The sequence below is a fragment of the Miniopterus schreibersii genome, assembly GCF_964146895.1.
Source record: "Miniopterus schreibersii genome assembly, chromosome: 10".
NCBI classification, from domain to species: domain Eukaryota; kingdom Metazoa; phylum Chordata; class Mammalia; order Chiroptera; family Miniopteridae; genus Miniopterus; species Miniopterus schreibersii.
The window spans coordinates 12,155,248-12,167,647 of NC_138110.1; the positions used below are offsets into that span (position 1 = coordinate 12,155,248).

At 33.8% G+C, this 12,400-nt stretch overlaps 1 protein-coding gene across 3 annotated transcripts in view; it reads right to left on the bottom strand.

Annotated features, from left to right (window-relative positions):
* RELCH (RAB11 binding and LisH domain, coiled-coil and HEAT repeat containing) overlaps nucleotides 1-12,400 on the bottom strand; it is a 90,105-nt gene that overhangs the window by 23,466 nt on the left and 54,239 nt on the right. For all 3 annotated transcript variants that reach the window (XR_013999625.1, XM_081148753.1, XM_081148752.1), the window contains exons 14-20: nucleotides 9,766-9,906; nucleotides 9,162-9,326; nucleotides 7,270-7,417; nucleotides 4,647-4,803; nucleotides 3,899-4,022; nucleotides 1,845-1,893; nucleotides 7-86 (exon numbers count right to left, since the gene is read on the bottom strand). Coding sequence is in view for 2 of the 3 variants with exons in the window: in XM_081148753.1 (XP_081004879.1) it covers nucleotides 7-86; nucleotides 1,845-1,893; nucleotides 3,899-4,022; nucleotides 4,647-4,803; nucleotides 7,270-7,417; nucleotides 9,162-9,326; nucleotides 9,766-9,906 (864 nt within the window). In the remaining variant the exon portion in view is untranslated. The remainder of the gene's footprint in view (nucleotides 1-6; nucleotides 87-1,844; nucleotides 1,894-3,898; nucleotides 4,023-4,646; nucleotides 4,804-7,269; nucleotides 7,418-9,161; nucleotides 9,327-9,765; nucleotides 9,907-12,400) is intronic.

The window sequence follows — 12,400 nt, forward strand, 5'->3', positions numbered from 1 at the left end:
CCTTACCTGAATATAACATGTAAGAACTCCTGTTGCATAAATGGGGACAGTGGCTTTAGTGAGGACCCCATTTCCTGCTGAGGAATCTAAAATTATTAAAATAATTTTTAAAATTCAAGTATATTTTAAATGTACAGCAAAAAGTCACAATGCAAATTATATTTAAAATTACAACTGCTTACAAGGCTTACAAATAAATATTACTTTGAAAAATAATTTTAATTAAAACATACTTAATGGTTGTTGTAAAAATATAAGTTAATACTTTTTATAGAGCCATTAGCATGAACATTTTTGATAGATGAGAAAAAAGTTTAATAACCAAAATGAGATGCTATACTCATTTCCAGAGTTTTCTTTAAGAGCTTCCCAAGTGCCCACATAAGCAGGTCTTCATACATTTGGATGCTTTCAATTTGTAGTGTTCAATGAAACGTAAAAGCACTCAGCTTAAAGGAGGCATCTAGATATATATTATTTAATCTGCTTCAGGATATGAGATACTGCCTAGTTCCAGAGTCCCTCCTGCATCTTCTCCAGCGGTTCTCAGCCAGACAGAAGCCTGGCTACATTCACGTAGGAGAGAGGAGTCAGGCTAAGTAAAGCAGGAGGAGAGGGAGAAGCATCCAACCACAGACGAATGCCCTGTGGCTACTGGAAAGTGAGATTTTTTTTATGTAACACCTGCAGGTGATTTCAAAAGAAAGATTCCAGAGATGATATGACAGTTACTACTTATAGCACCAACAGCTCTTGCTTACTGACCTTTAGGCACTGTTTTAAATGCTTTATATTTGCCTTTATGTACTAAAAATACTTTTATTACTTTTTCCCCAATTTTTATATGGCTTAAATTCTCTTCAGAAAGAAACTGAGTTGAAAAGGTGTTTTCCTAATATAAAAAAAAAATGACAACAGCTAACACAACAATGGCTGTCTGGTATACCTATTTTTTTTTTTTTTGTCTGATTGGCAAAAAATATAGTTTTTATCGTGCCACAGAATTTTAGTAATTAGTTTATGTGTGCCATAAGATGAAAAGGTTGAAGCCCTGACTGGTATTGCCCAGTTAGTAGAGTGTCATCCCATGTAGGGCATAAGTCTAGGTTGCAGGCTCAAACCCCAGTAGGGGCGTGCAGGAGGCAGCCAATCGTGTTTTTTCTCTCATTGATGTTTCTCTCTCTCTTCTTCTCCCTTCCTCTCTAAAATCAATAAAAACATATTTTTTAAAAAAAGTTGAAAATTGCCCGGCCGGGTGTGGCTAAGTGGTTGAGCATTGACCTAGGATCCAGCAAACCATGGTTCGATTCCCAGTCAGAGCACATGCCCAGGTTGCAGGCTTGATCCGTGCAGCAGGCAGCTGATGAAAGACTCTCATCATTGATGTTTCTATCTCTCTCTCTCCCTCTCCCTTCCTCTCTCTGAAATCAATAAAGATATATTAAAAAAAAATGTTGAAAATTGCTAATCTATACATTTTCCACAATTTATTTCTAAAAACTAGAAAAATACATAGTTTGTGTGTAAGATCCACACACAAACAAATTCTTAGGCCAACAGTAGCATAATGAGACTTCTTAAGACAGATGAGTAAAAACTCTCAACAGAGGGGCTGGACCTGCCCATTTAAGCCCACAGTTTCTTTAAAATGTCAGATTAATCTCACTAGCATCTCATGAGGAGGATATTAAATGTGACACAGTTGTAAAAGCAAGAACTCCACAGTATAAATTTGCCTTTTCAATTGTACTTGCTAGTTCATTTATACAATTTGCATATAATAAATATAGTATTTTTCCTGAATAAAGAAATTCAATTGTTTTTAAAAGTAGTAATAAACTTACCAATGTTTTCTTCAGATAGTCTTAGAATCTCCTGGAACTGAGGTTTTACCTAAGCAACCCAAAGAAAAGATCCAAAAAAGTGTCAGGTTCATGGACCAATCAATGAGTAAATAAATAAAATGTTTACTATTACTATGTATTTATTTATTTTGCTTTATAGACCATTGATTCAAGTGTTCAGAAATGTAATAATTTTTGAGAGGCTTAGGGTAAAAGAAGAGTCGAGTTACTAAAAATAATACTTTTTAAGAGACAAAATATTGCCCGGCCGGGTGTGGTTCAGCGGTTAAGCATCGACCTAGGATCCAGGCGATCAGGGTTCAATTCCTGGTCAGGGCACATGCCCGGGTTGCGGGCTGCAGCCCATCAATGACTCTCTCATCACTGATGTTTCTAGCTCTCTCTCTCCCTCTCCTTTCCTCTCTCTGAAATCAATAAAGATATATTTTTTAAAAAGAAAAGAGACAAAATATTTGAAAAATCAATTCAGGTCAGTATTTTCTGAAGAACCTTTGGTTTTCTTCACTAAATTAATTTCCAAGATGATTTTAAATGCTTGAAATTATTACCTCCTAAAACTGAACCTGATGATAGAAAGGCTATTTACGTAGATATTATATGATCAGAATTATTGACAAAAAATTTGTTGTATTTAAAAGGAATGAAAAGAAAATTGCATTCATTCAGGGTATGCAACAGGTAACATATTCATCATGTGATATCCATCTGTTCAGATTAGTCTTTTATTTTAAATTCCTTAAAATTTAAATATAAGCATCAACTAATGAATTTCACTTAAATATTTTAAGTTAGGGCTAATAATGTTTGTTTCAATATTTTATGATTAACATCAGAGACTTCAGTTTTCAGGCCACTGAAGTCAACTTCTTACTGGTAAGTGCTAAAGTGGACTCCTACTTGCTTCTGTGTTAAAAAAAAAAAAAAAAAAAAGAGGTAGTTACTTCTTTTGGAGATGCCAATTTTTGTCACTATTGATAACAGTAAAATCAAATTATATTTGTTTAATAATTAGATGTTAGTGAAAAATGTAAAATGATCTGTTTCTTTGATGGTAACATCAAGGTCTGGTCTTCCCCTCTTATTTGGGAGGTCAAGTGTATTAATTTACATATTCAGGTTAAACTGAGGCAAAGACCACTGTTTAAAGACTAATCTACAGAATCATACTTAGAGAACAAAAAGATACTGAAGCAATTTCTTCATTTCCCACATGAAAAGATTAAGCCCAGATAAATTATTAGAGGTCACAAACATAACAGGGCCATAGCCCATTTTCTGAATTTTGTCCAGTCCACTATACCAAACTGTTTTTACTTTAGATGTTTCAAAAACTACAGATTTAACAGGAAAGAATTGCACAAAATTCTTACCTTTTAAATGTCTTGATTAACATCTGATTATAACAACTACATATTTTTATGTTTTTATTAGGTCTCTAAACAACTTGCTTAACAATATGCCATGAAGACAGATTAAAGAAGAAATTGGGATCTAAGGACATTGAAGTTTTAATACCTAAAACTACAAAATAACCTGGATATGAAAATGTGACAAATGATACTTTTGCTAATGACTGAAAAAGCAGCATTTATCTCATGTTTCCATGCTATTCTAAGAGCTGGTATCCTCGAAGCAAGCCTTCTGTATAAGCTGCTTTGGTTCCACAGTCTCCTGACGTTTGTACTGAGCAAAAAACTACTTCCTGAATCTGTGGTAGACAATAAAGTACCAGAAGCACATTCAAAGGAGTGCAGTTGATGTCCCCTAGCTGATACTTTCTATGCTGAAACAGTGAGTAGACCTTATATCCAAATCTGGATACAAACTAAGTTTAGGCTATATCATCTTCTGAAAAATCATATATAAAGATAAGAATATTACTGGCTAGAATTTTCTTTTACTATCAGTTTTCTAAGATATTAAAAGATAATTAAAGAAAGGGCTCATGCTCTTATTTACTGCTATAGCATTAATTAACACATTACATTTTTATGGATCTTGCATATAAGAAAACATGGAATACAAGATTTTACCTTAGTGTTTGTAAAAATTTTGCCAAATGTCCGACAAAGGCGCCAGAAAAATCTGGAGAATTCATGGACACAGGCAGATGAAGTAACATTAATTTTGCCAACTATTTCTATAAGTTGTGGCAACCTGAATATGAAAGGAAAGAAAAATAGGAAGGGGACACATATAAATTACTGTTTCCTTGCCAATTTCTGAAACAATGCAAATCTAACAACCTCTCTGATTTTGCTTTTCATAGACAGTAAAATTGGAAAGCAAAGGAGTTGTCTGAGACCCTATGAAAAGGTCTGAAGTTTATGTTCTACTCTAAAAACTTTTTAAAATAAATTTTTACTGCTTGCCATAAAATATATGGAACTTTAATGGCAGAATTATGAGTACAGAGTTAATGAGTCTCAAATTAATGAATTTTGATGCATCACACTAGAGCTTGGCTACGATGGCATTCATTTTAGCCTCAAAAATGAGAAGTCTGGATATAGTTTAAAATCTATCATCATTAATCAAGCAGGCAGCAGAAAGATTCTTTTGACATAACACAGCAGCACCATCTTCACAGATAAATCACTATGCACCCAGTGGTGTAAACTGCCTCTCTTAAACAAGTTTACCAGAGATGATGCCAAGTTAGGTTTTCCTGTTTTTCCTATTTTGTTATATTTTCTCCCCCAGGGCTGGGCTAAGTATAGTGAGCTATCTTCCATTCCACTGACTGAGGTGAGCCAAATGATCATGGAGGTGGAAACTTACAATTGATTGACAACCCACAGTAAACTCTCCCAGCCTGTTGTACCCTCGTGTTCCAGCTGGTAATCATAAAGCTGCAGTAGCACTGCCAATTGCTCACGACTTCCAATAATAGTAGACACATCTTGAAGGGGTGACATAGGCCTGGGGAACCTTGTCACTATAAATAAGAAAGGCAAAATATGTTATATGCAAAACGGCAGTTTTCCATGTTAGCTATTTTGTCAAGAGGAAAATAAAGTTCTGCCTCCTAATCCTTATTTAGCTTATTATAAACTTTAAATATAATACTGAGATAAACAAATCAATTCATTTTTAGACAAAACTGAAATAAACTTTTGTCACAGTTAAAAGTCTCAAAAATTAAAAAGATTTTATGAGACTAAATAGTTATAAACAAATACTGTAATGAATTAGTTTGCTAATGAAGAATAAAATTTCATTTAGGTTAAATTAAAATTGGCCAGAGATAAGACCTTAGCTAATTATGTATTTAAATTTGGTTTAAAAAAATAGAAATACTTCTAATTCCACAAGATTGTTTATGTCAATGAAATAGTAAATACATTAAAATCTTTCCTTTGGGGAGTAATAAGTTAATAGGTTAATAATAGGGGGAAAATTTTTTAATACCAGAGATAATGATATAAAATACATTAAAGCTTGAGCTGAAGAGATTTCTTAAGTATTTAATCTCTAATAGTAAATGCTTTACTTAACAAAAATTTCATATTTGATAAAGTTATATTAATATAAAGTACTAAAACCAGTAACCAGTAAGATAAGGCATACTGAACTATAAATATTGTAACTAGAGTCTCATGTAGATACTTTTAAAATTATGTAAATAAAACATGAATATATACTAATATAAAAGTTCAAACTTAAGATCCTATAGATCATAATTAGACCCCCAGTTATTAAGGAAACACTTCTTGGAAGGTTGGTTACTAACTAATTCATGCCAACAGCTCATTAACTGTTGGTCAGAAATTTCTAATGGCCCAATAACTTCTGCAAAGAGGCTAACACCCTACAAAGACACAAATAACTATGCAGCATTTGTCAAAACCTATCAACAGTTAATGATAATTATTAACATTAAGAAAACATGAAATACACTTAATTTTTAGATGCTCAAAGGCATTATTAAGATGTTATTGTCTGCCTATGCTATTCAAGGATTTAAACAATACATTAAGTACAGATAAAGGTTATCCCTTGCTAGCTGAACTCTCCCATTTGCTTTCGTAATACACAAACAAACAAATAAATAACTTGGGTAACATGGTATCCCTCACTATCTGAGGTTTCTGCTTTAATTCTTATGACCTCAACCCAGGAATCTATTAGATTTGGACGGTGAAGAATATTTGTACTTCATATTTCTATATCATGTCAAAGCATATCTGACATAATTTCAAACTACTGGTTACAATCTGCTATACTATGATGGAATTAATGTTATTCCTTCAAAAATAGTGCCAAATTATTGGAAAATAATGGAATGGTGAAAAGTAAAATAGATATGTCAAGATTTACTATAGGGAGAAAGATAAAGAGGAAATTAGAAAGACAGGAAAGCCCCTCAGCAAATGAACTGACTTACTGAGTGAGAGGGCAGAACCTGGAAAGGCCAGCTGCGAGAACTTTATGAAGACTTATAATCTACTCTATCCATTCTCAACTTTCCAAGTAAAGCTCACATTCAAACAGATGACACCATTTTTACGATGTGTTTTGTGTATCCTTGTACACTCTGCTGCCTATTCCTAACTAAGATTATAGGGAACCCAGAGCTTTTTTTTTTTTTATATGAAAAGTTCAATTCTAAAAACAATGTCTGCTGATGTTCTCGATGTTTTAATTCTTTAGTCTATCAGAGGCAGTAAGAATCATGGATAATTTCAACAAATCTGAAAAAGGTGCAAAGGGATCTCATACAAAATAATAGCTTGTCTATAAGCATTTATTCTGGGGGCTGGGTGCGCAGTGGGGCCACCAAGTGCCATGGATCAAAGGTCACTTACTGGTTAGCTGGATACAGATAAGAAAATACTGACTTTTGCTTTCAATTTCACATATTTCTGAAAATAAGTCATATTCCTTCTTTGGGGGGAAAAAGAGAATTCTGCCACATATGCTTACACTCTTTTCAAGGACATAGCAGGAAAGAGTAACACATGTATCCTTCCCTAAAAATGATGGAACAGCTGGGGAAGAAAAAAGCTAAAGAAAGTGGAAATGAAAGGCCTCATAAATTGGGACTAGTAAGTATTAAGTGGATCTCTGTATTGATTCAGCTCTATTAATGAAAGAAAAAACTTATTAATGAAAGAAAAAACTTATTTCAGCCACTGGAAAAAAATGGTTATAAAAAGACTAGAGATTAAGAATGGAAAGAAAGTATAAAATTATAAAATAATACCATGAAGTTTATCCATAAAAGATGAAGGCATATAGTTTATCTTAGGTCTACAACCACAAAATTCCACACATACATACAATACATTTTTGTAATTATGCTGTCATACGAAGTGATTTTTAAATTTTAATCAGAAACAATTCTTTGGGAAGCAAAGCTGCTAATGCTCAGCATCTTCCTTCCACGATTTCAGTTCAGTACCTTCTATCTGTGGCACTTCACCATGAAGCTTGGCTTTGCTGGAGAAAGGGGCATTCTGCAGCACAAATGCAAAGAGGGATGGGATCAAGGACTGCAAGGCAGAAAGATACATGTGGAGCTTATGTTCATCCAGCCCATGTTCTCCTTCCTGAAACATAAGGAGGTGGGAAGCTCATTTTAGTCTTTGGAAATTATGTATTTATGATGCTCTTCCTTTCCGTGGCAAATAATAAAACCTTTAAGGACCTGTATGTTAGACTCCTAGCATAACACCTAATGAAGATTTCCACGAATCTTAATTTCTCTGAGTATGTGAAAGTATGAAGCATTAAGGTAATAGAATAGAATCTTTTACAAGGAAAACTTTAGGGTAAACATCAATCATCTCCACTTGTATGGAACTTCTTTTAGTTTTTGTTTCTCTTTTAAGAGGGTCTTATTTTTTGAAATTTTTAAAGTCAGGATAAAGAAATTAAAGTGCGCCACTGGAATAATTTTCAATGCTCAATCGCTAAACCAGCAGCAGTGCTTGCTACCTTCCCTCTCCTACTTCCTGTATAGATCTGGTGACATCTGTATTTGATGGCATTGAAAGCACTTTAAAACAATTGAATGCATAGATAAAATGTAGAAGAAATTTCAAAAGGAAACAAAAGAGATAACAGAAAGAAAAAAAGAGTAAGGAGGTTCAGTATATAACATTTAACCAAATATTACAGTAAAAATAGAATCATTAGAGATGAAAGCATTTACTGCTGTTCAAATCCACTTGAGATGTCATTACTATATTATAAAATAACAACTCTGTCAGATACATGAGTTATTTATTACCAAGTTCTAAATTAATTTCTTCAAGAAAGAACTACTGTCTATGCTGAATAGTGCAGATATGTTTAGTAGCAATGTGGAATTAGCCATGTTATGAACTGGAAAAAGAAAATCCAGGTATGGATAACCCTTAGAAAAAATGCAAACATTTTTTAAAAAAGTAATTTAAAAAGTTCCCTAGGTTTCATAAAAAGGCATCTTTCACTCTAGTTGTCTATTTATAGTTTTGCTTTAATACTCATTCAGAAATTTATAGAAAAAACAGTTTAATTTTTTAATTATATATGTACACACACACACACACACACACCTACCTACAGAGCAGTTACAATGATTTATGTAAGAGCCTTTAAAATTGGGGGATAAAAAGGGCAAGAGTTCAGAGACTGATATCATATTCTGGTTCCGTCATTTGACAGCCGTGGGACCCAAGTTACCTAGCTTCCACACAAAATCAAAAATACAATTCAAAGGGTTATAGGAGTGAACTAATATACTGTATATAGAAAGTATCTACCTTAATGGCATATAATAGGCATTAAAGAAATGTTAGTTTTTCTTCTAGACTCCAAAATAAACTTTTAGTACAAAACTTAGATCAAACAGTTTTGATTCTTCAGTTTTTCAATTCTTCTACTTGGGAAGAATGAAAAGTTCATTTTAAAAGGTGAGGAAATAAACAATTGCAGTGAAATAAACACAGTTAAAGCACTTTGCCATCATGTGAAGAAGAAAGCTTCAGAGACTCATATTTTAGTTACCTCTGCATTTGGGGACTGGAGTTGATACTATAATATTTAATTCTTCAGAAAAGGCTGGGAAGAGCTAGCTTTCTGAATGACGTATTAGCAAACTCAGATCATGCCCTTTCTCCTCCAGCTTCAGCAAAGCAGAATTTCCTCAAATCTCTCCTGGCTCCAGTCCATCAGAATCTTTAACTGGTAATTTATTAGAATGTTCAATTAATTCGTACTTTCTGTCTTTTCTCCCCAATATTCTGTTAAGATGCTTTAGAACACACCTTTTACATTTCTTTAAACTATACAAACAAAGGAAACATTTACCCTGAGAAGTTTTTCAATCTTGCTCAGCAATGTAGGTATAAGATGAGACTGTAAATTTCCAAGTTCTGTAGTCCAGGCAGCATAAGCTGGTAAAAATACTTGATGTGTTGCATTAACTACTCTTTCTGAGGGATCACCCAAGGCTGACAGCAACAATTCAAAACCCTGCCAAAACAACAACAAAACCAAAAGAACAGGCAAAATGTAGATATTTTAAAAAGAATAAGCTTTAAAAAAACTCAATAAAAGGTAATAAATACACACTGCAAATACACACTGCAATACATTTAGAAAACATTTTAAGAAAGAAAGCCACCTATAACCCTACCCTTCCCATTTCCTTTAAAGAAAATGTCATGTATAAGCTGATGAGGAAACAAAGGAGAGCAGTGGTAAACATGCATGCTTGTTGCCAGTTTCCTGTATAAACGAATCATAGCATTCTTTCTTCTGAAATGCAGAACTGAAACCAGGCAGCCAACCGACTGGTTAAAGTTGAGATAACTGCCACCCCTACTATAGATTATAGGATATATGAATCAGATTTGGAATGCTATCTGGAATTTTAAAATGAAGTAAATGGGGTTCAATCTGAAAAACACACCTGTTGATATTTGTCTGGATCATCAATATATCCCATAATGATACCGAGGCTTTTGATCACAGCTTCTCTTACCAAATCTGCCTTATCTTCCATTAACATCTGTTGCAACATTGAAAGAACCAAGGAGCTACGAATTTCTTTCTGAAAATAAAAACAAGTTTTTGCTATTTATTTACACCAGCAGCAGAAAAATAAAGAAAATGAGAGATATCTACATATTCAAAATGCAGATGAAATATACATTAACATTTTCCTATGCTTGCTTCAAGCCTTCATTTTTCAAAGATATAGAACATTTCGAGTAGAGCTAAAGTATCACTCTCCGCCACCCTCCCCCACCTCCTTCTAGCCTCCCTCTCTAAAGGTAATAACAGCTATCCTGAATTTGGGATTAATCAGCTCTTACAGCGCATAGTATAGCAGGCACTTTTGGCAAATCACCAAAGTCAACACTCTGCTATAAATGGACAATGAGTCTTCTATCTCTACCTGTTCAACTTGGAGTAAAACATTGAGAGTTGTAACAGGAGGGGTGACAAAAATCACTCTGGCAATCAAAGCATTTGCCTGGGGTAGAAGTGTGGAAATATCATAAAATCCTAGTGTTCCTATTTTTTGAAAAACTGAGAAAAAAATTCAAACGGGATGGTAAAATATGAGAGCGAACTTGAAAAGTACTTTAACAAGAACTGCATTGCTATTTTCAGATGCTACTATTTAACAATGTCAACCACTGTTGTGTTTTCATTTCATACAATTTTTTCCACAGTTAAAGAATGTTAATAACTTAGCCTAATTAATGGCTGAGGCTAGAATAGAGTTATCATTATACAAAATCTTGCCCTTTCTTCCCTTCTTTGTACCATTATTGTAATTTGATTAATTTGTAACAATTATTTAAACCTAAACTTGTTTGGGTCCTTTTTACATATAATGGTTAGAATCAAATAAAAATAAAAATAGAAGATGTGACCAACCATTTTCATAAATTTACAGTGTGATCTGGTATGCAGAGCAAGGTCTGACATTTTTAAATGACCTAGTTTTTGACTTTTTAGAAACAAAAATATATGTAATTTTAGCAAATTTTAGTCACATTTAGGTTGGTGAATATGCCTTCAGGTACAGCCTTGTTTATCCTTTAGGCTAAAAATTGCCTCTTCTCCCCCCACCCCCCCCCCCCGCCTTAAAGTATCTTAATTTTAAGATACTTTAAACATTAGTCTAAATATTGGTTTAAAAATTAGTTTCTTATTTGGTATCAGCATGGGCAACAGGACAGAGGTACATAAACTTCAGCTGCGTGTGCTTCACATTGATCTGGGCTGAGGTCAACTGTGGCAGTTAGTTTCAGGATGCCACAGGGAACCCACAGGACAAGTCAGGAGTATTTCTGACCACAATGAGATTTCACATTACCAATTACAGCGAGAAGACGAGGTAAGCGGAAATCCATGGAGGAAACATTACATTTATTATCAATACTGCTTAGCATTCTAGTACTAGGAGCAGTGTGGAATAGCTTACTTATCCTTTGTGAGCATGTGATGCTAATCTTTATCTTGAAACAATAAATAATAGGATGCTCAAACTCACTCATATATCTATCTATCTACATGATTTATCTCAATAATATACCAGTTTTTTCCTATAAGACAGAAAAACATGAAAAAATTTTCATCATGCCCAGTTCCTGGCAAAGACTTGGGAAAATAAGAACTCCAAGGTACTGTTGATAGGAGTATAAATCTATGCTATCTTGGTTAAGGCAATTTAACACTGTCAGAATAAAAAATGCAAATGCTCAAAGAAGCAAGGTACAGAGGTATTAACAGTATGAGAAATTTTTAAAATGCACAGATACACAAACAAGAACCTACAAAGAGAGTTTACTGTTGAGGGTGTAGAATACAGTATATCATGTAATTAATCTGGGGTAAGGAAATTTTAAATAGTATAAAAATGCAAACTGGAATAAGCATACATTTTTATTTTCTGTAAGTAATAATTAGAAAGTATTAACACTAGGTAGATATCTTTGGAGAAAATTACTAGAAACCAGAGGGGGGAGTCTTTGATTTTCATTTTATTCTTTTCTGTACTGTACAAAAACTTACATTTAACAAATTGAAAAAAATATTGTTACTGGGAGTGAGACTATGGACTATTCTTTTTCTTTATATTTTTCTGAATGAAAAAAATCATAATAAATTTTACCATTTAAAAAACAACTGTTTTCCACTGTGTAATGGAATACTATGCAGCTGTAAAAAAGAAGGATCTATTACCATTGAGACAGCATGGAGGCACCTGGAGATGACTATTGCTAAGCAAAACAAGCCAGTTAGAGAAAGACAAGTATCACATGACCTCTTATATGTAGAATCTAATGAACAAAATAAACATGAATAAAATAAGACCAGGGGCATAGAAACATGGAACAGACTGACGAATCTCAGAGGGAAGGAGGGGGGGGGTGTGGAGGTGGGAAGAGATTAACCAAAGAACTTAGATGCTTATATGCATTGCTCATGACAATAGGGTGGTAAAGGCCTGGGGCAGGGTAGGAATCGGGTGGTGGGGGAAAAGGGGGAAAAGGAGGGGACACCTGTAATACTTTCAACAATAAAGATAA